The sequence below is a fragment of the Gallus gallus genome, chromosome 3 (assembly GCF_016699485.2).
Source record: "Gallus gallus isolate bGalGal1 chromosome 3, bGalGal1.mat.broiler.GRCg7b, whole genome shotgun sequence".
NCBI lineage: Eukaryota > Metazoa > Chordata > Aves > Galliformes > Phasianidae > Gallus > Gallus gallus.
In genome coordinates this window covers 33,453,587-33,481,334 of record NC_052534.1, presented here as the reverse complement: position 1 = coordinate 33,481,334, position 27,748 = coordinate 33,453,587, and the positions used below count along the sequence as shown (strand labels likewise).

Below are 27,748 nucleotides of genomic sequence, written 5' to 3'. Positions count from 1 at the left end.
CTTAGTAAAAGACTACCTTAGTGAATCTGGCATTTGAGCATGATACCAGCGGTTAATGTCAAATACTCCCAAATAAGTAGATGGTTTTCCCTGACCATATGTATTCACTTGCCAGCTGAAGATTGATACACTGGTGTCAGGAGATATTACTGTAAAAGACAAGAAATGGTTTAGTTGTAGAAAGTATTGTACATTTGATATTTTTAAAATAGCACTTTCTGTTTTAGTTTAATTCTGTTGTATCTCTCAGCTCATACATTAATAACTGATTGAGATATTTAGCTTGATAAATACTTCAGAAACAAATAGCATGCTTGACGCATACAGTTACCTTGTAAATATCTTTTTTAAAAGAAGATTTAAGAACACACTCCTCAGAAATACGTGACAAGTGAAGAAAATCCCAGGATGTTCATTAGATTTTGACACATTGTTTACAGAGGTTAGTATCACAATTACAGATGGAAGTTGCCGTTTCAGGGTTAAATCAAAGACAATAAACAGAAACAGCACTGCAAGATCATGCAAATGTCTTCCTTGTAACATCTGACATCCGTAAAGGCCAGTAAAAAGAGAGAGGAGGGGAAGGGTAACAAAGACAAAGCAAAAATTGATCACTGCAGCAGTCTCGAAGACATGGACAGGGCAGAACTGAATTTGTAAACCCAGAGATGTACCTTTAATTTTCCAATCACAACAGATGTAAGCTTTTTTTTTTTTTTAACAGCATATAAAGAAAGCTATTGCTAAAGACCTTGCAAGTACAGGAATCTATTAGATTTAGAGAAAATATGGACAGGTAGATGCAGACGTAAGTCTGAACAGAAAGAAAAATATCCAGACAACAATCCTAAGCAATGGAAAAAAAACCACAAAATTGATCAGAGTAGCCAGCAGAAGTGATAGCTGAAGGGATAAAAGAACTAAAAGTGTTACACAAACCACCACCCTATACACTGTTATAGCACGACATCAAGCATAGAACAAAACCTGTATTTTTTTCCCTAAGGAAGTCCCATTCTATGATCTTGCAGCTGCCCGTACCATTGTCTTCACCTCCTGGCCTAAAACAGACTAGAGCAATTCTAAAGCAACCAAAAAAAATCGTAAGTAACTCGCATATCACAAATACTAACTAATTCATGCAAGCCTGTATCAACTCATATCTTATTTTAACAAATGGTTAAGAAAAGCAAATTCATTCCTGTACAAAAAAGTTCTTCATCTTCCCCATCATCAAAATATGGACTTTTAAATATGTCTTTGCTTCTTCACAGAATAAAAGTAAGCTGTGGCATTCAAAGTCAAACCATTTTTACCTGATTAGTATGTCTAAAGCACATCCTGTTCCCTCAAAAAGATTATCTTCCACAGGCACATACATTGTATTTTGTTAGAACAGTAAGTATTCTATTATAGAACAAATCACTTTTTCATTTAAACAAATCAATGGCATTAACTATCACAGCACACTGAAGTTCCCTTTCAAATACAATTATTTCTTTCAAATTTAATATAATAAAGCAGCTTGGCTACTTATGGGTATCAACACTTAGTTAAGAAAGACACATCATGAATCTGAAGCTCAATGTAAATTAAAAGTTTAAATTTAAAACTGGCTGAAGAAATGCAGAAATCAACACAGTTAAGAAAGACACATCATGAATCTGAAGCTCAATGTAAATTAAAAGTTTAAATTTAAAACTGGCTGAAGAAATGCACAAAGAAAGGGATTATGGAACTGCTTTGTTGTATTTATTGCTAACAGCAATGACATTTACTACCCTTAGGAAAAAGTTGTTTTCTTTCCACTGCGCTTAAAAATTACTGTATACATTTAACTGAATCTTCCTTCAATGCCATCATCAGGTCAGAAGGAATGAATACTAGCAGAGTGCATCAATACACAACAGCCAAGTTCCTTCTTACTTTCAAGTTTTAAAAATGGCTAAGCATCAAAGATGTATTTATTTATATATATTTTTAAAGAAACATGCAATTTCTGACATTAAGGAACATACTTAATACATTTTCCTCACTGCAATGTCCATCTCTGTTTTTAAATGTAACTCAAGCAACACGTTCTTTTTAAATAAGCCACGCAAGCTGCTCTATGCAGATATTTGAGACTGTGGGTACAGTATTCATTGTTCAGATTCCAAAAACATTCCTTTTAGAATAACCAAACATGGACATCAGAACAAACCTTCATTAACACTGTCCTCTCTGTCAATATGGTTGCGAAATTTTTCTACGGTCTGACAGCTGAGTAATTTAGTATTGCTGGTCTGCCCTCTCAAGGGAAAGGCTCCACCCGTGAGATCTAAACTGTATCTTTCATCACAGTATTCAAAACCCTGTAGAAAAATAGAAGAAAGAAAAGGTCATTTTGAGATGAAAATGTACATTACACCTAAATAAATAAAACTGTTTCTAACTACAATACTGTTTCCCAAGGGATTATTTCCAAAAGTAAACAGAAATTACTTTTGATCAGAAAGATCATTTTAAAAAGTACAAAATTCTAACGGTTAAGTTTGGTTGAAAAGATGCTCTCCGTTTTTAAAATGTGGCCTTATTCAGTTCAGAAAAAGGTTTAGCAAATTTCACAGAATTACAGAACGGTTTGGGTTGGAATGACCTTAAAGATCATCTTGTTCCAACACCCATGCTGTGGGCAGGGCTGCCGACCACCAGATCAGGTTGCCCGAGCACAATCCAACCTGGCTTGGAATACCTCCATGTCCTACAAACTCAAGATTCAGTTACAGACCTATGCATGTATCTACAAATAACGCAATACAGATGAAAAGCTCTTTGCTCCCCATCTTGATTACAGAACCCATGAAATCAGAAAAGTCATGGCACTGAGAGCTATTAACTATATGCACACCACTAGGCTGAACACACATCCCTATGCAGAAGCAGTGAGAACTTCTTACTAATTAATGATCTTCTTAATCATGTAAAATTGTATTAGCTATATCTTCTCAGAGACTAATGAGCGAAATCTTCCTTGGTTCCTTCACAGAGCTAACAGCAGAAGAGGAAAACAGAAAAGACATACGTGTGCAAAATATATCTAAGATTACAAATTACTACAGAATGGGCCAACTGCTTTGAGATATTCAGAAACCCCAGCAGAACTGCACTGAACCTCTAATACTGCCATGTTCTAACTGAACACCAACTGAAAAACAGTCTTTCCAAATGTAGCATTGGCTCAAAACATCTACTGTGAAAGATATTAATTTGTCAAGATCTCTCACACATTAGAGGAACAGGCAATCACCCAATGGGCAACCACAGAAACTTTAACAAAAGTGTTGGATTCTACACCTTGGCAACTCTGGTTCTAGACACAGACTGGAGAATGAGAGATTTGGGAGCAGCCCCGTAGAAAGGGATCTGGGGTTTCTGGTTGACAGCAGGTCGAATGAGGTATCAGTGTGCCCTGGCAGCCCAATTGTACCCTGGGGTGCACCAGACCCAATACTGTGTGGCCTCACCTCCAGCACTGGGTGCAGGTTTGGGTGCCGTAACATAGGAAGGACATAAAACTATCAGAGAGCACCCAAAGGAGGGCTACAAAGATGGTGAAGGGCCTGTAGGGCAAGGTGTACAAGGAGCAGCTGAGGTCCCTTGGTGCATTTCAGCCCAGAGCAGAGGAGTTGAGCAGAGGCCTCACGGTGGCTGCAGCTCCACACAGGGAGCGGAGGGGCAGCGCTGGGCTTTGCTCTCTGTGACAGCAACAGGGCCAAAGGAAACAGAATGGAGCTGTCAGAGGAAGGGCAGCTGGGGGTTAGGGACAGGGTCTGTACCAGAGGGCGGTGGGCACGGCCCCAAGCTATCAGGGGAGATCAAGGAGTGTTTGCACAACACTCCCAGAAATATGGTTTGAATTTTGTGTGGTCCTGTGAGAAGCCAGAGATTGACTCAATGATCCTTGCTTGCGAGCCTCTTCCAGCTTGGGATATTCTGTGGTTCTATAATTTCATTACCAAAAAACACTAATGTTTACTCCGAAGCATGCACATTCCATTCTATTTTATCATATAACTTTGGAAATAACAGACATGCAGATATGTAAGAAAAATGTAAAAGATCTCCCTGGAAAACTAGCATGAAGCCATCTGTGCCAATGCTTACTTATCTACACAGTAAAAAAAGTTTCCTCATGTTTGGACAGAACCTCTTGTGTTCCATTTTTTGCTCATTGCCTCCCATCCTCTCAATGGGCACCACTAAAAAGAACCTCTTTGCACCCTCCCTTCTAGAATTTCAGTACACTGATGAAATTCCCACAGGCCTTCTCATCTCCACACTGAACAGCCCCAGCTCTCTGTGTCTCTCAGTGGAGAGGCATTCCAGTCCTTCATTGAACTTTGCAGTCCTCTGTCGGACTCTCTCCAGTACATCTGTGACTCTCTTGCTCTGGGCCGCCTGGACTTGGACAGAGCAGTAGCAGTGTGGCCTCACGATGCAGACAAGAGGGAAAGGATCCCCTCCTCTGACCTCCTAGCAGCACTGCTAGTGCAGCCCAGGATCTCATAGCCCTTCTTTGTGGTAAGGGCACGCTGCTGGCTTGTGGTCAACCTGTTGTTTGCCAGGGACCGAAGGCCTTTTCTGCAAGGTTTCTGTCCAGATGACCTGCCCCCAACATGCACCGGTGCCTGGGATTGTTTCTGGTCAGGTGCAGAGCTTTGCATTTCCCCTTGCTGAACAATGCTACACAAATACTACAGAAAACAAAATTTAAAATACAGAATTGCAAGTGATAAGTTAAGAAAGATGTTAAATCAATCCAACTGAATTTCAGATTATCTAAAACATGCTGAAAACAGCAATTGTCATCACGCTGCACACAACTCCTTTTCACAGTTCTCTGCAAGTCTGACCTCTGGAAATTAAAGCACTAAGACAGCAGACAAATCTTTCAAATTCCTATAAACCTTATTCAATGAACAAAGGTCAACAGTATTTTTATCCCTGTTTACTCAAACTTTGCCTGACAAAAAGGAACAACCTAAAAATTTTCTGTCGCTAGAAATGGACAAGAAACTTTTCTCAGATGGTTGTGCAAGTAGATCTAAGTATTAAGAACTTCAGAAATTCCTTGAGAACTACAGCATGGAACAAACTATGACTAGTGTAAAGTATGCTTTACGTTAACTGCAGTGCACAGATTCTGTCCCAATGCATCTTTTAGGTTTTTTTTTTGGCAGTACGTGTCATCAGTTTTTGACACTGAAGCTACATGCATAAACGGCTCAAACTGGAAACTAGGTGAAGAACCTATGTTTCCTCTTCAGCGGCCCCAGCTGTTTAAGCCTCTCTTTAACCACCTTGGTCACACCTCTGCAACACTCACTGAGTAGGAGAAACAGCACAGGAGTAGAATAATCTCGAATCCAGAGACTAGTACCTGACACCTCTTAGAAGCATGTGAATGAATCACTAATCACAGGTCTGTAGAGGGTTGCAAGTCTTAAACTAACTACGCCACACTTCTCACAGGTCACAAGCACAAAGTATTTGATCACGCTACTTACTTTAAAGAAAAAAAAAAGGTTATTAACTGGAATTTCTAGTAGATCTATTTTTAAAACCTGCTGAAACATTTCAGTTCTCTGAGGTAAAAATTAACACTTGTTGCATCTTGTTCAGGTACAGAAGATGATGAAGACAAAGAAACACCGAGCAGTAAAAGATCCCACTTTCTAACACTGAAATACTGAGATAGAGCAAAGTAGCCACAAGAGAAATGGATACAGACAACTTTTTTTTCCAAAAAAAGCACACAGAATCAGGTACCATCTTTGTCACTGTCAGGATTGTAGCTAAAAATAACTTAAAACAGGATAAAAAACAAAGAGATACAAAAAAATGGAGCAAGATTAAAGATTTCTCCTATCAACCTGCCACAACACTCAGAGCACTGTAACAAAAGCAGAAGCAAACTATAATGGAAGCTCTTTTAAAACTGAAAATTCAATAAAGGTGTGCTCTGTTTCTCTACAGCAAGCTATACTTATATCATAAAAAAAGCAGTCAAAGATAAAAAGATGGCATCCATATTTAGAACACACTGCATCACTTAAAGATATTTATATCTTACCATGAGATAATGCATTCTAAAGAAACACCACCTTTTCCAAGCACCTCAAGTTTACTTATTCAAAGGCAGCATTTACAAATAACAAAGGAGTTTTGCTACATATAAACAAAAAGGTCAGAATTTAAACTCAAATTTTTGCCTTTGCTCAAAAGAAGAAAAAAAAAGAAACTACAGAGGGCACAGTCCCTATTAAAACCTAATACATAACACAAGAATGACTATTTAATTACGTGCCTATTGAGAACGTTTAATTAGAAAACATATATACTACCAAAATAGGAGGAATTAATTTTCTGAGTAAGAATATTTTCCTTTTAAATAAAAGGATTATAAAAGAGTTTCAAGCATAGTAACTAAAAGAACTTTTTTGGTACACATACAGTAACTATACAGATTCATCTTTTATCTACTAGATGTAATTAACACTGCCATCCCACATACAATTATACTTCATCTATATTTTAAAAACAACACCTTTGGAGCCACTTTCAACTATTTATGTATACACTTTTAACCAAATCACACCTATGTTTATTATATTCGCATTCCGCTAACTTTAAGAGTATCTTTAACAGGAAATCCAATCAAGCATAAAGAGCAGTCTTTATAGCTACCATGCTTCAGAATCAACAGTTAAGACACAATAGGTGTGTTTTCTTTACAGTCTAGATGACAAAATTCAAAAGAAAAATATACAACTAAGGATCAGAAGAGGATAAAGATATATGACCGTATTATAAGAAAGGATGACAAAAATTGATTCAAGTCTGCAGTTTGCTAAAACAAAGCTACTTGTAGCTTTACCTTCTCTTACTGCTTGGCATTAATTTGATGCTTTGGTAAAGAATGATTTTATCTGTAAAATCTGTTTCCTTTTTAGGAATTGAGTTTATTAAGGCTCTTAGCAGACAAATTTAGTTGGAACACATAACACTATAGTTTAAAATAAAATGACTTGCTTTCAGAAAGTCCGGACAAAGCTCGTGACCAAGTAGACTTAGAGAAAAATTATTGTTTCAGGGCATCTCTGAATTTTGATGGTAAATACCACCGTGTCAACATCACTGATACTCCTTCAGAGAAAATTACTGTTTTTCTGTTTTCACATACACACACCTTACCTCATACATGACCTGTCCTGATGCCAAGCGTTTTCTGTCACCAAATGCTAACTGCAGCAGATGTAAACTCAAAACATCACCTTCACTGAAAAAAGTACAAATTAAGAAATCTGATTAGTAAGCTCATTATCATATGGTCCTCATTATCATTTTTTTTTTAATCAGATCTAGATCAAAGTTTTCTTAATGGCATGCTCTGGCAGAAAATAAAAGCACCATGTCCCTAAACATGACAATTGGTCATATTTAGCTGCCAAAACAGAAAGGACTTTTGACACTAACAGCTTCAACAGCAAATGTTAATACATAATCTGAAAGCTTCAATATTCTGTATAGACTAAAAATTGCTGGAAATAGTCCTCTGCAGTGAAGAAACCAAAACTTCCTTTAAGTCAAGATTTAAGAGACTGCAACTCTATGAACAGCTGAGCTGACTACATAGCTTGTTGATGCTGAAAGAAGATCTCTCCTTTATTCCCATCACAAAATTCCAATCTCTTTCTTACATACGCTAAACCCTTCCACATACTGCTCTGTTTGACCAGTATTTGGTCAAACAGCATTTATTCTTATGCTGAACAATGACAGTGTTCTGCCAGGCAAGCTGAACTAACTGATGGAGGTTCCAGGGGCTGTTAAAACTGGAAGAAGGTAATCAGCAATACTGTTTCTTTAAGAGGAATGGGCTGTTTTATCAGCACATTTACTGTTCTAGATCAGTAGCCTAATCTACTTCCAATGGTATTTTAGTACTGTGGTGTAAGCATCACACCAATCATGAAGCATTCATTAAGAAACAAAGATGATAATTGCAAACACAAAAAATGCAATCTTATTCACTACTCCATCACATTCTTTCAGAAAACTCTGAGCAAAATAGGAACTGTAGGAACCCAAGGCTTCCAGAACACTAAAAATACACAAACACAATTCTATAACAGCAATTTAAATAAACGTGGGAAAGAGAAACTCAACATCAGAGTTAAAACTAAGAGAAAGTACATAAGGAAAATAACTACTAACACTTAATTATGGGAGCTGCTCCAGAATTATACCTCCTCTCTTTTATTATGCTGGCTTATAACATCAGAAATGGATGTTTCCATGGAAATAAATAGGAGGCATTACTTCTGGAGCAGCCTAAGCAGAATGGCATTATGCACCTAGTAAAACCCAAAACTCTGGAACAAGTCTGCAACACAACTACGACAATGTCTCTTCATGGAGTGACTTCTAAGACGTTTCAAACTAGAAATAAAAGAGAAGAAACTTATTCTATGATAGAAGGATTTCTGAGGTCAGCGTTCTTTTAACTAGCAGTTCCTTCTCACATCTGCTAAATGCTGTAAAAAACTGCAATGTAAGCTTAACACCTTCCGTACTCAAGAGAATCTCCTGCATACATAAACAAAATAAATATACATGTTAACTTAATTCAATGAAGCATAAAATATATACTTGTTTATATTCACCTTTCTTGCGTAGATTGAACAGCCCACAAGTAGCAACAATTGCGAGGATCATTTTCAGGTTCTTGGAAAGTAACAGCATAGACAGGAATCCTTCCTCCTTCAAGTTGTGAGTGGTACCTATAGGTTTAAAAAGAGAAAAAGACCAGATGAGTCTACTGGCCCTGTTTGTAGAAGAGTAAAAGCATCTTCTGATGGAGTACCTACATGCTCATCCTCACAGCAGAGGATACTCAAAGTAGAGCCATACTTCTAATTCAAACAGGTGAGTCAAGGAAGCAACTGTTTTTTATGGAACAGTCCAGAAGTGAGGAGAATACTGTCTATCAAGTGCAGTTACCTGTGTTTATTACCCTGCCTGATATACTTCAAACCAGCTTCTCCTAAATAATTACTTCAACTGCCAGACAAGAGATTATTCTCACTCTCGTAGGCTACTTAAATACAGAACTTAAAATTCTTCTTACAAATTCAAAGCACTGCCAAACAGAGATAGCTTCTTGTTTCTTTACCTGGAATACACAGAAAAGCTTTCTTCTTCCAGAGTTAAGAACCTTATTTCTAATTCTACAATCTTGCTACCATTCCTCCACTGTCTATTTGTGTGTCCAATAATTTCTGATGGGTCACCTCAGAATTGCTTAAGCGAATCTCTTTCTGAAGTGGGTCAAACAGTTCAGGACTGCACTTTGAAATTATCCCATAATTCTTCTATCATCCCTTATTCTAGTCTCCAATCATTCTAAACAAACTTTCATTCACAAGCCCTCTTTCCTTGCATCAGGTCAATCTCCTATTTCAGAAAAGGTTGAAACAGGAACAAAAATATTTTCAGACACAGATCAGCTACTGATGCTTCACTTCTCACTAGTTTCATCCTGAACGCTTCAGAGAATATTGTAACCGTGTTATTAACATATTCCAGGCTTACAATTTGTGTCCTACAGTAGTAACTGGTTCTTAAAAGTGAGTTGTCCTGTAAGTATCAGCCCTGTCATACAATTAAAATAACTCCAAGAAGAGTTCCGAAATTTCTCAATTCAGAGGCACAATAAAGAAAACAAATCTAGTCCACTGGGGAGAACGTAGACAGCTTAATCTATGTTTTACTTCACAGTTATTTCAGAAGAGAATTTCTAAACATTCCATGATTACGCTGAAGAATTTCAGTCCCTGAAAAAGTTCTCTTTAACATATTTCCTTACGTTAAAATCTGAGATCCCTACAAGTCCAGACTTAGCCATGCATAAAAGCTTACTTACTCCCGCTTCAAAGTTTTCATATTCCATAGTGACAGGTAGCCATCTGAAAAACCCACAACAAGCAGATTGCTTCTGCTTATGTAGCACAGGGTTGATATTGCTGTTCCTGAAGGATTCTGTACTTGAAAACAGAGATGTCGTCCCTCTCTGGTCACAGCTTCCCTTCTTTGTGGAACTTCAGCAGGAATTCCAGTGACAACTTCTAGGTCTAGGTACACAAAATCATATAATAAAATAATGTACTATTCCAGTTAGCATGCACATTAAACATCAACAACACAGATAATCCCATTCTACTGTCCCAAGTAAAATAACCATTTACACAGCACAAATTTAGTACTTCCATTTCGTATGTATCAAAGAACAAAGAACTCTCGACTTAGAAGAGTAACCACAGAAATCTCTCATGAACTCTCTACACCAGGAGTCTGCTGATGAAACTATTTGAAATGACAACTACTCTTCAAGCTACTGTTATAATAACATAAGTGAATGCAACCTGAATAGGTAAACCAAGTATTTTTTCCACCCAAATGCATGATTTTTGACAAGCTGGATTTCTTTTAAATTATTATCGACAATTTGGCTTCCATGTTAGTTAGCAGAAATAAAACAACCCCAAGAAATATGGCACCTCTAACAACTTCTCATCAGGTAGCTGCACTGTCACACATGCTGAAATTTCTGTACTTCACTGGCAAAAATCGGTGACACAGGGAACGATCAGAGTGGGAGGGCAGTTTTTAGAAAGGGCATTAAGCCACATCCACCTTTAATCAGTTCAGGACTACATGATGTCAAACCACTGGATGCAATCAGTAGTCCAAAATGTCTACCTGCTATCTTCATAATGGGATACATAATGCTCACTTGAAAAACATATGTCTTCTTACATTTAAATGAATATTTCAAGCTGAAAAACTGCAGGCTTACCTGATGCTTCTATTTCATTTTGACTGCAAGATAAATCATCCAAACAAAGGTCAACCAGAAGTACATGTCCAACATCTGTAACCACTGCTGCCACTCCAAAAAGCCATCGCAGACTCTGGTGTAGGTGCTGAGTGCTCACACTGGCTCCTCCATGATTAATTATGGGTTCTATAGCAGTTACCTACAGGAAAATTGCAAGTTAACATTTAGCTGACAAGCTAAATAGAAACCATTCAAGAACGAAACCCCAATTAGTGCATCAGAAAAAAAGTAAATGCACAATCACGATATTTAAAAGCAAAGCACTGTTTTCAATTATTTGAAGAAAAAAATATCAAAATCCTGTACAAAAATCTGCTACTGTCTACTAGATTTCCTACAGTTAGTTAATTGAATTAACTCCAACTTAAATGGTACACACTGTTGTTACAGTTTACCAAGTTCTATTTCCTACTGAGAAATAGAATATTTCTATTTTCCTACTTCCTATGCTAAGAAAACTTTAAAAAGTAATTACATGTAAGAAACTTTATTTAACAAATTTACATAAAACAAAATGAGAACTAGTCCTCCCAGTGTTCACAGCCTATTAGCACTGTGATACAGTCTATGCCTTCTTTATAGAGCAGGTAATCCTGGAAATCATCCAGTGACATTAATGACAGGAAAATCATCGGGAGAAGTCAGCAAGATCAGAGGAAGCCTACATAGTAGACTGATGTAATTCTAAGATGAAATGACTATAGTGGTAGATGAGGAGAAAGCAGTGGACACTGTCTCCTGTAAGATTCTCAGAGATAAACAGTCGATACATGGGCTGGAAGAAAAAACTAAGGTGGGCTGAAAACCAGATATAGGGCCAAGTCCATGGTATGGTGATCACTGTCATCAACTCCAGGTGGAGGCTGGTATCAAGTGATGTACGAGGGCACCTCCGTAAGTAATGTCGCCTGTTTTATTACAATGGCCCACAATATCAGAGGCGGACGTTGGTTGTTTGGCAGAAGAGTATGAACTTTCCCACCAATATTCCATTTCACATTGTTTCCACGTGACAGTTGGCAGCAGAGGGGCAGTCTGCCACAATGGCATCTGACACAGAAGTGCACATGAAGCAATGAGGAGGGACTGAATTGCTCCATGAATGTCAGTGGATGCCACTTCTTCATCGATGCTTGCTGAAACATTTATGGAGACCAAACGGTGGATGTGAGCACAGTGAGGTAGTGTGCAGTGTGTTTCAGCAGTGGAAACAGTGGTTCATCTCTGCTGGTGCAATTTTTACAAGCACAGCATGCAGACTCTCGTTCATTGCTGGCAAAAATGTATAGCTAATGGTGATGATTAACTCGACAAATAGCTCTGTAGCTGAAAATTTCCCACATCAAATACCGTTATTGTGCTGTTTGTATCTATTGCAGTTTCCATGGAAATACACAGGCAGCATTACTTTCAGAGTGTCCTATGTACCCCAGGAGTCTCATCCTCTTTAACTTAATTACTGATCTGGATGACAGGGCAGAGCACACCCTCAGCAAGTCTAGCAATGAAACAAAACTGGGAGGAGAGTCTAAATATACTAGAGTGTCATGCAACCATCCAGAGGGACCAAAACATGCAGAAGAAATGCACTAACAAACTCTGGGCAGGTCAACAGTGAGAAGGGTAAAAAGTCCTGCATCTGAACAGAAGCAATCCCAGGCAATACTTCATCTTGGGGGCAGGCCATGCGAAAAGAAGACTTGCAGATAAGACCTTGGGTCCCTGGCAAACAACCAGGGACAACCTTGTTGACTATAAGCCAGCAGCATGCCCTTACCACAAAGAAGGGCTATGAGATCCTGGGCTGCACCAGGAGTGTTGCCAGAAGGTCGAAGGAGGGGATCCTTCCCCTCTTGTCTGCATCATGAGGCCACACTGCTACTATTCCATCCAGGTCTGGGCAGCCCAGAGTAAAAGAGTCACAGACATATTGGATTTTCATCAATGTACAGAAGGGAGGGCACAAAGCAGTCAGAGCCAGGCTCTTTTTAGTGGTGCCCAGTGAGAGAACGGGAAGCAATGAGCAAAAAACGGAACACAGGAGGCTCTGTCTGAACATGAGGAAACTTTTTTTTTTTTTACTGTGCAGATGACTAAGCAATGGCACAGGTTGCACTGAGAGGTTGTGAAGTTCCCTCGCAGATATTCAAAGGCCATCTGTTTCCTTTATACATACAGCAGTCTGCATGCAACTTTATTCTGAACTGAAGACCTTTCAGCACCCGCACCACATCACAGGACAACACTCCCCTCTATACTAGAGATACAAACACCTGACGATTCCTGCACTAAAGCTATACAACAAGGCATTCAAGGTCAGCCTCCATCAGGCTCTGAGCACCCTGATGTAGCTATAGGTATCTCTGTTCAGTGCAGGGGAGTTGGACTAGATGACTTTTAAGAGTCCTTTCACACTCAAACGATTCTATAGAAGAACACTGTTCCGCTTTCTTGCAAAACTCAAGACAGTGAAAACAGGAAGCTTTACATCAACAACAGTTTTACATCAAACTGAAAGAAGCAATCAAAGTAGTCCTCTTCCTATATACATTTCTTTTCCAGAGATGGAAAATATACACTGAAGATCGGGAGTTTTCTCCTGTCCCATATTTGTTAGGACTGCACTGCCTGACAATCTACTACAGGAGTTATCTTTTATCCTTGTCACAACACTTCCAATTTTAGAAGTATCCACAGTTATTTAGGTAACTTCATTTTGTTCCATTTCTCCTATGAATGAAACCAAATTTCCAATCTTCTCTCTACTCAAAGCAGTAAACCAAAAGCATTTTGATTACTCATATTCTTGCTGTTCCAAGCCTTGATGACCCTGATGAGGAGAGCAAAACACATTACACACCTTGCTACAGAATTATCCACAGTTCAAACATTACTTTTATTTTTTCTTTTATAATTTTTTTCATTATTCAACCAGCTCTTTTCAATTTTGGCACAGAGCCTTCCAAAAATGTTTCCCAGTTTTAACACTCCAATTTTCTGTGTAAAAGCCCTGAAACACAACATTTTCTCCCTGTTGCATGCACTAGCTTTTCATATCCTCCTAGACCACTGCCAACTCATTCTGGGAATGAACAAAGAAAAGTCTTCTCAGCTCACTGAATCTGAATGTGACCCTTCTGCCTCATACACACCGGCAAATTTTTTGGCAATACTGTCCAATGGTTCAAACATTCCAGCATTGCAAAAAAATTTAATTAATGTTTTTAATTCAGATTTGCTTTTACTGAAACATAATTCAAATGGTACAGCATTAACGCTTTTAGCTTTCTGCTGCATTTTGCAGATGCCTCCACAAAACAGAAAAAGCAATTTTTTTTCCCTAAGTTTGCAAGATTTTTGAATCCTTTACTCTCTGAACAAGTGAACATCTACTCTTGGACTAAAAGGCAGTCACCCAGTTGCAATAACTACCCTGTAATACTATATTAATAGTTTAGCAGCTTTGACCAGAGGTACTATAAATTAAGAGTTAAGCCTTACAGTTGTCTACAGAAGATATTTTCAGTCAACACAGTCCATAAGTTAATGTGCTCATTAAACTATCAAAGTAACAACACAAACTTCAGAAAGCGATGCTAATAGACATGCATTTCATTTTTAAAAACAATCAGTGCAAAAAAATCAGAAATATTTAGGTAGATTAAAATTTCAAGTTATATATTATATACATGCTGGAAATAAATGCAGAATAATGAAACTCAAAACAAACGGTGACCCACTGCAAATGTTATCTACTTCTTTTTGTTTACCTTTACTCCCTCTCACAACTTAGAATCTAATGTTTCAATGAGCAACACCCATGCCCTGTCTATCAATCTAATTAACCTAATAGCAAAAAGATAGGAACTGAAATTAGAGCAACAGACCAAACATGCCTGTAATCACAAACATTCAGGGCAGAATATTGAAAATTCAGATAAGCTTTGGCTTTACTCCAAAGTTCAAACCTTTATCACAAAACAGTCAACTTCTCCCCAAAAGCTTCCTCACATTTTCTCCTGAACAGTTTGTTACACAATAGAAAAACTCCCTAATACAACTCATACTATATTCAGTATTAAATAACTTTCACACACACATTAAATGTTACAGTGATCCCTCTTAACCTACTTTCCTCCTCCTATTCACAGTTCATTCTGTTCAGATTTAAGATACAAAACTCAAAGCTATGACATTCTTCATAAAGACAATTTACTTACTGATTACGCACTAGTCAGCACACAGCTGACACACTACAGCATTCTAAATAAAGTACAAAAAAATGAAACCACCCGTATCCAAGCAAGTCAAATCAAATCACGTTACGCAAAACCGAGTAATAAATAAGGATTTAGTTAATATGATAAAAACATAGTGAACCTTGATGGTCTATTAACTTAGACTGATTATAGTTTCCATTAACAAAATGAGACTAGGTGACATTACATCATTTGAGTTCATGGGTTAAAGACCCACACGGAACAGGGAAAAAATATATCATCAATGTATCAGTCTATATTGTCTACACAAAAAAGTGTTCACTAGAGATTCAAGTAAGACAACTGAGAACGAAAGGACCTGGGAGCAGCGTACATTGTTGATTTACAACATTCAAATAGGGGAGTAATTTAATACAGAACTATTATAAACTATTGATTGAAGAGAGTGGTGGTGAAAGGAGTTAAAATCCAGCTGGCGACTGGTCATGAGTTGATATTGGGGTTTGTCCAATTCAGTATCTTTATTGATGACCAGGATGAAGGCATTGAGTGCACCCTCAGTAAGTTTGCAGACGACACCAAGTTGGAAGCGTCGATCTGCCTGGGGGTAGGGAGGCCCTAAGAGTAATCCAGACAAGCTGGATCACTGGGCTGAAGTTCAGCAAGTCCAAGTACCACATCTTGCACTTTGGCCACAACAACCCCAGGCAATGCTACAGGCTTGTGGCACAGTGACTGGAAGACTGCACTGAGGAAATGGACCAGGGGGGTATTGGTTGACACTTGGCTGAATACAAACCAGCAGTGTGCCCAGGTGGCCAAGAAGGCCAACGGCATCCTGGCTTCTACCAGGAAATAGCGTCACCAGCAGGAGCAAGGAAGTGATCATCTCTCTGTACTCAGCACTGGTGAGGCCACACCTTGAATACTGTGTTCAGTTTTGGGTCCCTCACTACAAAACAGACATCGAGGCCCTGGAGTGTGTTCAAGAGAAGGGCAACAAAGCTCCTGAGGGGTATGGAGCACAAGTCTTATGAGGGGTAGCTGAGGGAGCTGGGGTTGCTCACTCTGGAGAAGAGGAGGCTCAGGGGTGACTTAAACCTCTCTACAGCTATCAAAAGGTAAGTTGTGGTATGGTGGGGGGTCAGCCTCTTCTCCTATTTAACTAGCAATTACACTAGAGAGAATGGCCTCAAGTTGAGCCAGGGGAGATTCAAGTTGGACATTAGAAAATACTTCTTCTCTGAGAGGGCACTCAGGCATTGGAATGGGCTACGCAGGGAAGTGACAGAGTCACGAACTCTGGAGGAGTTGAAGAAACATTCAGATGTTGTCCTGAGAGGGATGGTGTAGTGGGAAATGTTGGTGATAGGTGGACAGTTGGACTGAGTGATATTAAAGGTCATTTCCAACCTTGGTGATTCTATGATTCATTAAAAAAATATCAAACTGATGATCAACTTGAGTGTTTTTAAACAACCGATGCATGTCGAATATGATTTTTCATTTTTACTTGACAGGACCTAAACTCAGATGCTGATCATAAATTCAGAAATTATGGTAAGGACTTCAGATTGAAAGTCAGTCTTTGAATAATCTGTCAATTAAGCCTCCAAAGGCTTTTATTTTCTATCCTAGACCAACATAAATAGATATTCAGATCTAAAGTCACCTCTGTGCTAGTTTTAGATTCATGTGACTATGCCTAAATCATTTGCACTACAACAGCTACACAAATTTGAGATATTTTAAAGACAGTATTTGTGTCAGAAATTAGCCACTTAGGAAATGATTACTACAGTCACTTCAAAGCTTTTTTTTTTTTTTTCCTTTTTCACTCTTACCAGGAAAAAAAAGAATCCTATTTCTTCTTAAATTTGACAATTAGATAACAATAAACGGATAGAACCTGTTTTACTACCAGTATAACTCAAAATACAATGATACTGCTGTGCCCAACATGATACGATTATCAAGACTCTCTTTATTGGATACTCCGCAGTGACAGTATGTTAATGTGATACAGAAAAAAACACCTCCTACAGAGAGACATTTCAGAACTTTTCCCAAAACAGGATTATGCAGCACACGGCAAGATAAAAGTTTCATTTCTCCGATTAACAAGTACATACCCTTCCTGGAAGAACAACCGCTTTAACTACTCTTGATATTCCAAGGTCATACAGACAGAGAACACTTCCTTCTGCTTCTTCCAATCCAACCAAGAGCCCGGTTCTTTTCTGCCAGGAAAACTCCTTTACCACACGAACAGTGGGAGGCTGCTCACTTACTCCACTGAAACAATATGCAGACAGCCTCTCTCCTGTCACAGAGTTCACCACCTCAAGTTGAGGACCACATGCCAACCACGCCAGGCCATTTCTCCCTGTAAAGAAAAAGCAAGCTGAGTTAATTTTTCAAAAGAAGACTGAAAACAACTTAAGACATTGTCCCTTTCCTTCAACAGAAGTATATAACAAAAGAAGATAGACTTACATAATTTTGGTCAATTATTTAAAATTCTCCCTTGAAATTCTCCAGAAATACACCTTAAAATTAACAACCTTGTCACCTGACATTTATACTTGAGAATGATTTTGACTGAGATAAGGATTGCAATACATTGATGCACAGTCTTTACACTGTGTTTGGCTTGGTTTTGCTAAAAATCATCTGAATACATAAGGGCACAAAAGTCATCAAACATATTTCAAATGTATCCCACCTAAAACAATTCACTGATATATCCCTACTGTAAGAATTTGGAATTTGACAAGAAATGATCTTAAAATGGCCATCAACGCACTAGTAAATTACAACTTTTACACGTGTTGATTACAGAAAGAATTAAACATATTTTGCTTCATAGAACTACTACTTATGGTTAGGTAGTAGGATTGTACTTGGCCTTAAAAAGCAAACAAAAAAAAAGGCCTAGTAATTCAGACAGGCACTCAGCTCTACTTTCAGATCACCTAGAAAGTGAACTGTCTAATCTGCTTAGCTGCTACAGAAACTCTCACTGGATACTCATCCGCATCCTATTAAACACTTTGGAAATATGGCTGCAGCACTTAACAGTCTTATCCTCCTCCTTCTGCTTTTACTCAGTTTTGAAAAGAAACATCCTTTTTTTTTTTGCCCATAATATTGTAGAACTACTTCCACACGTGGTATCACGACAGTCACACCGCTGGTGCAAATACATGTAGCCTTAAACAATACTATTAACTAACAGACAGATTTTAATGTAATTAAAAATTGAGGAGTGCTCACTGATTCAGCAAAGTTAAGTAACTGATTTTATTAGCACAGCATTGGTTTAGTCTTCAACGCAAGTTGTAATTTCCAAGCTTACCTAACACTCAGATATCAACATTTTTAATAGTCCTTTTTGTTCTAAGCCTGATGTATCTCAATAGCACCAATCTGACGCAGTTGACACTATAACCCAATGCCTCCAGACAATAATTACTTTATACAAAGACCACGTTCTAAAGGAAAATGCTCACCTCCAGAAAACTTTCCCCGCAGCACAGAATCAAGGGTTATCTCATCCTCCCCAAGTGCCTGGATAGTCACCTCAGGAAACTGCAGCAGACTGCTCGTTACCTGAGCTCTTAAGTCTTGCATTCTTCACTGTAAATGAAGAAAAAAGCAAAAACAGACTAGTCTCAGACATAATATTACTGAGATTCACAGAATTTTCATCCGCATACAGCATGCAATCTTCAAAAAAAGAAAAAAAATGCACTTAGGACAGTTTTTGACCTTACAACAGAGCAAATTGAGAGTCATTTGCTTTTCTATTACCTATCAAAAGTTTCAAGAAGTGACACACAAGTATGTAAGGATAAGTCAGCAAACAGGAATACACCATGCTCAAGTCTACTCAGATACAGGATAGTAAGACAGAATTTTGAAAAAATCATGTCCTTTATTTTATACTTTAGTAATGCCAATTCTTGTAATTTCATAATTAAGCCTCGTTCATTTTTCGCACGTACAGTTTGAACATTAAATGCTAAGTTCCTGACTACCTTGATTCTCAGATTCTTCACAAAAACATACAGCTGATATTTTCACATCACTTTTACAGCTCATCAATTAGAAAATAGTTTTCCATATTCTTAAGACATAAGCACAGCACTGGGAAACACCCATTCTTTCTGTACTCAAATTCCTTCTTTGATTTCCTTCCTAATAACCTGTTCTTATCATATTTTTGCAGTATCTTACAAAATTTCTAGTGCTACCATGCAGTCTCCACACTTGTACAGATACTGCACAGAGTTTACATTTCAGTATGTCAAGACTTCTATTTTTTAAATATGAAAACTCGAAATGATGAAGGTGTTTACAAGATGAAGTAGATGGCTAAATAAGAGATATTCCACACTCATGGAAATACAAAATACTTTAAGTAAACATATTTTGCACGTTCTGCAACTTATTGAAAAAGCTTCCAGAAGGCAAAATAAATTATCTTGTTTAAATGACACAGTTTTCTTCACAAAGTCTCAGTAGGAAAATGGTACACCCAACTCCTGGGTGCTACACTCACTCAGTAACCCAGGCATCAAACAGAATCTTTATCCTACGCTACAAACTATTAGAGACAGCGATTTCGACACGCACACAAAGCATACTGCATTAACTGCAACAAATACTTTGTCCTGCAAATAAAGTTTTATTGTTCAGCATGTGCTAACAACTATTTTCTGTACAGCACAGGTCACAGCCTGTTTTGAAGACTAGATTCTGCTAACAACATGCACGTACTAAAGGGAACATTGCCTTATAAACATAACTTATATGAATTGTCCTATGGATTAGTATTAACCTCTAAAATCTGGGCATTGGAATCTACTCTAACCAACATCACAAGCACTACCATACCTCCCAACAGCATTCAGAGTCCTACACAAAGAACAAGGCAACACCTCGAGAACAGCCACTGTCTCTGGCAAAGCTGCTACTGCAGGTCAGTGCTGCAGCCAGCCAGCCTGACCACCCTGCCAGCCTTTGCAACCACTACAGTTCCAAGTGGGACAACCTATTTGCAGTCAGTTAGCTGGATTTGCTTTTGGCAAGTCATAGCATGGTTTGGGGAAGAGACCTTAAAGACCATTCAGTTCCAACCCCATTCCATGGGTAGACACCTTCCCCGTGACTAGGCTGCTCAAAGCTCCATCCAATGTGGCCACTATCACATCCCACCTGTTGGTCCTTTACAGCCATGAGCACCTCTGGGGATGGGGCATCCACAGCCTCTCTGGGCAACCAGTTCTAGTGCCTCACCACCCCAAGCAAAGGATTTCTTCCTTATATCTAGTCCAAATCTACACTTTCTTTCCAGTTTTAATCTCCCACCACACTTCCTGATGAAAAATTCTCTTTCCATCTTTCCTGTTAGGCCCTCTTTAATAATTAATCACCATTCAGCAATGAAAACAGAACGCACTTCTGCACTGCATACAGGTGCTCCAGAGAGCAAAGAGCTCCGTATTTCCATCAACAGCCTGGCTTAGTTCAATTGTAATGATTTAATGGCTGCATTTTACAAGTAACACAATTCCAAATACTAAAATAGAGATGCTGGGCTGGTGAATAGTATCTTCTAAATGCTTTCAATGCCCAACTGCCTTGATAGGTGCCTCTGCAATACTGTGTTGCTGAACAAGAAAAGAAGAATGACCAGAGACCATAATCAGAAGAAATTTCAGGAGAGGAAGAACAAGACAGCCAGCTGATCCATCTGAAAGAGCAGAAAAAGGAAGCAGCCAAGCAGAAAAATAATATTCAAGACAAACACCTGATGAAGTAATGTGGAGATACACCGTATAATGAACAAACTACCCAGCAAAGCACACACAGGAGATTAACATACTAGATGGAAGTAGGAGATAAAATAGATATGAAAAGTAGACTGTACCTATCCAAAATGCTTCTCATGTAACAGGATATAATGGGATATAATGTGTTTTCTTATTAATCTATGTGTTTTTTTTTTCTTTTCCTGCCAATAATCGTTACCTGTTTTAGAGAACAGGTAAGACAAGAAGATAAAGTAAAAAGGATCTGAAACGCACAATCTGTGTTCAGAGCCCTGAACTGGTATTTTGCATATGACAACAGTCTAATTTACTGTTTTCTTGAAAATAAGTTACTGGCTCTAGGGGACACCATTATTTTTTTTTCCCTCCTGATTCTAGCAACAGTTAGTAATGGAAAACATATTGAAAAAGAATGGAAAATACACCAAATTCCTGTCAGCACGTTTCTCCAGCCTGCTCAGGCCCCTCTGACAGAGGCACAACCCATGAGTGTACCAGCCACTCCCCCCTGCTTGGAGCACCACCAAACCTGCTGAGGATACACTGCCTCGTCACCCAGATCATTACTAAAAGTACTGATTTTCTTAATGGTAACTTCAAAAACCCCAAGATAGCCTACTTTAAAGCATCCACCTGGTCGATCCTTTGAGGGAGAACACTGATTCCAACGGCATACACGGAATTCAAAAAAGAGCATGATTGTAGTGAATAAGCCACAACTCATTTCCAAAAATAAGCACTAACATCCGATAAACAAGCCTGTGTGATAAGTACTTTGTGAGAACTAGCATGGAATTTTGCAGCAGTCACAAGATAAATTTGATGAAAAGAGTGAATGTGCATCTTCCAATAGAAAGGGTGACAGCATTTAAGAATGATTCTTAATTGCATGTCCTCAATAAGTCCTTTCTACAGTACACACCATGAGTACTCATCACTCCAAAGCCACCAGAGACACAATGTAAGCAACGCTCCAACACCTGGATCATTCCTGTAACTTCAAATTTAAACACGCTGCAGCTATTTTAAATGCATATAGAAGCATGAGAAAATGATACATACAGCACCAAGCATGCCCACATTTCCTCTAGTAAGCCAACAGGAATCTGACATTTTTTTCCTAGACATCTGGCCCAGCCATATAGAACTAGAAAGATAAAGTCCACAAAAGAATTATGAACAACATGCAGAGTGATCTGGTTATTAGGATGTTTGACTAGCATTATTCTGCCAAGTTAAATCAATGACTATTGGGAAATCAGAACAGACAAAAAATACTTGCTCACAAGAACCCTGCGTCTAGGTTAGCCAGTGACAGGTTGAAGGCACAAGACATCTACTGTAAAGAAATACATTCAGGAATAACTGCATTTCTGGTCCTTCAAAAACAGTGACAAGCATTCCTCTTGACTATCAAAAACCAAATTAGTCTAAAAGGTCCTGCTGCATGTTTAGGAGTTAAACTGGAATCCAACCTTTCAGCTGCATCCTACACCCAAAGCAGCCTGTGTTCACATCGCCTAAATTACCATTATTCTTTCACCATGGCTGCTTATGAGTTAGTAACACCATGAGCTATTCCTGAGGCCAGAAGGCCCAGACTCATGACAGGAGTTTAAGAGATTCCAGAAGAAAGTGAGAAATTACGTATTCAGGTAGAATCACATACATTCACATTCGAGTCAGAGTTCTGAGATACCAGTCCTGAATGACTGAAGTATCTGAAAATCGGTTTCAAATACAAAGTGTTATCTGCTTTCTGAAAAAAAAGCTCAAAACATGGTCAGTCACATGCAGCTGTGATTTCTTAAACCGTGGCAGGTTCACTGCCATGAGAGAGGCCTTGCTGCTGCCTCCCATTACTCCATCTGCGTTGTGTTCAACTCCCCCATATTCCTGCAGCTTACCTTGCACTGACTGCAACGCCTGCTGGCATACTTTACAAGCCAAGGTAACTCCCTGAGCAGACAGGAAACTAACCTAGAAAAGTAGATAGTTTTCTGTCAGGTTAGAGAGTTAACCGGGCCTGCTCTCAGCAAGCACAAAACCTGGCACAAGAAAGGAGGCAGGACAATGTAACAAGAATAGAGAGAGGGAATTAGCCTTCTCCATTTTATGGCAGCAAGATATTATGCTGGCTCATACACGTGTGAAATGATACGCTCAGCTTGCAAGGAAAGCCAAAACAGCCTTTACTTTTAAGAAAGGACACTAACCAAGACACAGTCAACTTGTAACGCCCTGTTTCATGTAAAGACTTACTAGCTCAGGGTGGCTGGCAGCAGATGACAAGCATTATTTTTCATCCAGCCAGATGTGAAAACTAAAGGGATTTCAGGAAGTGTTGCTTGGCAATCAGAGAACAGACAACACTGGTCATATTTCCCATAGAAAGAGGATAAAGAGCGGGAAGAAGCTGAAGAAGAGCATAAGGAAAGGCTACAGAATCACAGAATGGCTTGGGCTGGAAGGGACCCCAAGGATCATCAAGTTCCAATCCCCTGCCACAGGCAGGGCCAACAACCTCCAGATCAGGTTGCCCAAGGCCCCATCCAACCTGGTCTTGAACACCTCCAGGGATGGAGCCTCTCTGGGTAGCCTGGTCTAGAATCTCACCACTCTCTCTGTAAAGAAGTTCCCCCAGTCTCCGACCTAAACCTTCCCTCCTCGTGCTTAAAACCATACCCTCTTGTCCTATCACTGTCTACCGTTGTAAAAAGTTGACTCCTCTCCTTTTTATAATCACCTTTTAAATACCAGAATGCTGCAATGAGGTCTCCTCACAGCCTTCTCTTTTCCAGGTTGAACAAGCCCAGCTCCCTCAGCTATGTTCTTTTGAAACAAATGACATCCACAAGCGAGGATGACAATTTCAGAATTTTCTGAATTAGTATTGACTGCTTCCATGACATTTTCTCCAGAAAAACAGGAAGCAACTCAGAATATTGGAGGAGTAGAAGAAGGAAGAAGACGCTTCCTGCACTTCAGTAGTCAGGTTCAGCAAATTAGCATTATGCCATGTTTTACTCCCACAGAAAGAAAATTTAGTCAGTGATTTCACAAACATCACTGAGATAGAGAATTTTCCCCCTAATGTTTTAAGTAAAAACCCTACATTTAACTAAAAAACTAAATTTTAGTCTAAAAAGCCACCAGTATAACGGGGACAGTCAATATCAGAATTTGAGAAACAGGTAACTTCACAGAATCATTAACACTGGAAAAGGCTGCTATTCCAACCACCAACCTATCCCCACCATGCCCACTAACCATGCCCCTCAGTGCCACATCCACACAGTTCTTGAACACCTCCAGGGTCGGTGACTCCACCACCTCCCTGTGCAGCCTGTCCCAATACATTACCACTCTTTCCAAAAAGTTTTTCCTAATATCCATCCCAAACCTTCCCCGGCACGACTTGAGACCATTGTCTCCCATCCTACTGCTAGTAATAAGAGAGAAGAGTTCGACTCCCACTTTGCCACAACCTCCCTTTCAGGTCCTTGCAGAGAGCGATAAGGTTCCCCATGAACCTTCGCTTCTCCAGACTGAACAATCCCAGTTTCCTCAGCTGCTCATCATTAGAACTGTACCCCAGATCCATCCCTAAAGCCTGCCTTACAGGGTCTGTGTGGATGCTCCATAAGCTCTGCGGAGCTTAAGGGAAACTGAGAATCACAGATCCCCAGGAGAATGTGAGAAGAAGAGAGTTTCAGCCCTCTGTCCCAACAACCTCCAACAGCTAAAATCCTGTATCTGATGCAGACCACAGATGTGACTTCCCTTCTAATGGAAAAGCATAAGAAACCACACCAGACCAGAGCGTGACACCAGAGCCAGTTCACCCAGTTACCCCCTATTCTCTAACATGACAACACTTATCCAAGCACTATGGTCCCTTGTCTAAGGCTGCTAAGCCAGGAGAAGTTCCTAAAGTCAGCCCTCAAATTACACTCTTCCCCCTGTTTCCGAGACCAGTGCAGGTGAAGACTGCCCAGCTCAGAGCACACACAGCCTGCCCACCTCCCAGAGGGCAGCTGGCGAGGTGCTCCCTGGCATGGACTTCCCAAACACACTTTTCACAAAGAATGGCACTGACAGAATGAGTGGCACAGGAGTCCAAAATGCTGGCAAACAGGCCCGGGTTTTTGGGACTCCCTCGTACCACTTTAAGCATTCCGTTCACTGCACAAGTGGTGAAACAATACCACACCAGAACGTGCCTATCACCAGCATTTCTCTAGAACTGTATCTGACTGCCTACAAAGTAGAAGACACAAAATTAAGTGAAGCCTGATTAAGTTCATTTGGCTATGTTAGAAGAGCAGTCTCTAGGCAAATCAGTGCAATGAGGCAAACTGAAGCAAGGAGCGTGAGGAGCTGTCCCTGGCAGGGCAGAGCACAGCTGTGCCCCAATGCTTAGTAGCTGCCAGCCAGGGTTGGTGCAAGCACCTGCACGGATGGCACTCACCACATTTCACCACACATCTTGGGTAGGACTCAGTGCTCCCCAAATTTCACATTATTTTACTAAACGCAGTCTAGAGAGGAGTTATTAGACCCAATAACTGACACCATGCTTCCTTGTGCTGGCAGAAGCTTCAGCCCTAGAGTCACCGCTTATGAAGAGATCCGGCACTTTAGCCTAAGTCAGCAACTCAGCAGCGTGATGCACGCTCCACGCACCAACTGAGGGCCGCAAAGCGCTCAGCACCACGCCTGGGAGAGTTGGTGTGGCAAAGAGCAAGGGGACGGCGCAGGTCAGGGAGGGGCCGACCCCCGGGGGCTCGCTCGGCCACCGGTTCTGCTCCCCCCATTACTCCCAGTAGGGAGCCAATATCCCACCTCCTCCTACGAAATCGCACCCGGAGAGAGGAGCAGGGAGGGTGGGAGATATAGAAGGGAAAAAAAAAAAAAAGAAAAAAGGCAAAGGGGAAAGCAGGGCCGGCCTCTCCCGAAGCGCACCGAAGGCGGGAGGCGCGGGGCGGCCCGCACGGGCACAGGAGAGCTCTCGGCCGGGCCCCTTAAGCTCTCGGCCTCCCGCCGCCGCCCCCACACGCTGCCCAGGCCGCACCACCCGCCTCCCGCCGCGGCCGGGCCACGTGCGGCGCGGCCCGGGGGTCACTTACATAAGGTCCGCGCCCCGCCGCGGCCTACCGTCCGGAAAGCGCCCGGTACCTGCCGCCGGGGGTCGGGCAACGCCACCTCCGCCTATAACCCGCGCCACCGCCGCCCGCCCCCTGCCCGCCGCGGCCCGTTTTCCCCGTACGTGCCGATGAGGGCGGCGGCATCTCCCGCAGCGGTTACAGCGGCCTCCACCAGCCCCGTTCGGCCCACCCGCCCGCGCCGCCCTCCGTGCCTGCGCAACCGCGCGCGCGCACCCCACTCGCCTCAGCTCCGCGCCCCTCCCCCGCGCGCGGCACCCACCTCGCTCGCTCACCCGCCGCGCCGGGGGCGGGGCGGGACGGGGGGTGAGGGGGGAGGGCGGAAATCTCGCGATAACTACCGCCGCTGTCGCGGGAATTTTCAAATTCGCGGAACTCCGGCTTGGGCAGCGGCTGTCTGCGCACTACGTGTCCCGGCGTACCGCTCCACAGCCACTTCCGCTCCCTGCGCCCGCTTCCTTCCGCCGCGGGGCACGCCGGGAAGCGTAGTTCCCGACCTCCATTTTGCTTCTGGCACTTGCTGCTACCCCAGCTTCCTGGCTGCGCGCCCACCCACGGCAACACGGCCTGCTGAGCGCGCACAACAGTTCACCCCGAGCGCTGAGAGAGAGCCCGTCATGGCGGCCAGACCGAGCCGGGCTCTGGGGGCTGCCCCGCCTATGTGTGCCTTTCTGACCTCCCGACCCACTCGGGCACCCTCCTGATGCCCACAGTCGGCCTCGGGAGCTGGGCTGTCCAGCTCTGCAAGCTGAGCGTGGAGAGTGAACTCTGTGCTAAGAGCTTTGGCACCTGGCTGTGGGCTTGTGCCAGCACAGCTGTATCAGCAACAGCTGCGGTGTTAGCGGTGACACTGAAAACTCCAGTGAAGGTGAAACTGAATTGCAGTGAAAGTCATACTGGGATGTGAGGTGTCTGCTACCCCGGCAGTTCTGTATTAAAGCCCACGCTAAAGCAATCTGAATGAGGTTTACTCCAGGAGCCGTTGCCAGTAATACACAAAATGCTCACGAGAAGACGACTGTACGTTTTGTAAATAAACAGGCTTCCAGGCAGTGCTTGAGTCTCAGTTTATTGCATTCATTGATTTTACTTGATTACAGAGGTCTACATGGCAAGGAAGCAAAACGGAAATAATTCTACTGATTGAAAGTATTTAAAAATAGATTAATTCTAGACATTAGATAGGTTTTTTACGCTAAATACCCAAATGGCAGCACAAATGGACGTTCCTTTCCAGATAGAAACTACGACTATCACATGCATTTAGCGCTGAAGTGAAGGCAGCTGGAGGTACTTAATTATATAAAGCTCTTCTCTGCAACTGAGATGATGTTGGTTGTTTGTGTTGGTTTTCCAAACTGATTTATGACCTTCTTCCCATCTACTTCACACCACAAGCTACATGTCTCCATCACACTGACAAGATGCTTATTTACCCTTTCAGATTTCTCCTGTTGGAGGTAGAACATCAGCCACATGAGGAGAGGGAAGTATCTGTACTTATAAAATACCAGTTCATGACCTGAGGTGTTCTGGATGTTGTTTCAGTTAGGATGAGAAGTAAGGCATCTCTTGAGCAGT

The 27,748-nt window shown here is 41.0% G+C and overlaps 1 protein-coding gene and 1 non-coding gene across 8 annotated transcripts in view; both read right to left on the bottom strand.

The window, feature by feature from the left end:
- AHCTF1 (AT-hook containing transcription factor 1) overlaps window positions 1-26,458 on the bottom strand; it is a 53,055-nt gene extending 26,597 nt beyond the window's left edge. For 2 of the 7 annotated variants that reach the window (XM_015283734.4, XM_046938828.1), the window contains exons 1-9: window positions 26,430-26,458; window positions 18,678-18,804; window positions 17,298-17,551; window positions 10,904-11,084; window positions 9,971-10,178; window positions 8,712-8,828; window positions 7,240-7,324; window positions 2,207-2,357; window positions 17-149 (exon numbers count right to left, since the gene is read on the bottom strand). In XM_015283734.4, coding sequence (XP_015139220.2) covers window positions 17-149; window positions 2,207-2,357; window positions 7,240-7,324; window positions 8,712-8,828; window positions 9,971-10,178; window positions 10,904-11,084; window positions 17,298-17,551; window positions 18,678-18,798 — 1,250 coding nt within the window. In that variant the 5' untranslated portion in view covers window positions 18,799-18,804; window positions 26,430-26,458. Of the gene's footprint in view, window positions 1-16; window positions 150-2,206; window positions 2,358-7,239; window positions 7,325-8,711; window positions 8,829-9,970; window positions 10,179-10,903; window positions 11,085-17,297; window positions 17,552-18,677; window positions 18,805-22,909; window positions 22,983-26,131; window positions 26,248-26,275 lie in introns of those variants that run through there. The other 5 variants (XM_015283735.4, XM_015283733.4, XM_040697092.2 and 2 more) reach the window with 5 other exon arrangements.
- On the bottom strand, window positions 22,939-23,039 carry MIR1717 (microRNA 1717). Its single transcript, NR_035213.1, has one exon. It is a non-coding gene; the product is annotated as a microRNA 1717 (primary transcript).
- Window positions 26,459-27,748: the final 1,290 nt, after the last annotated feature.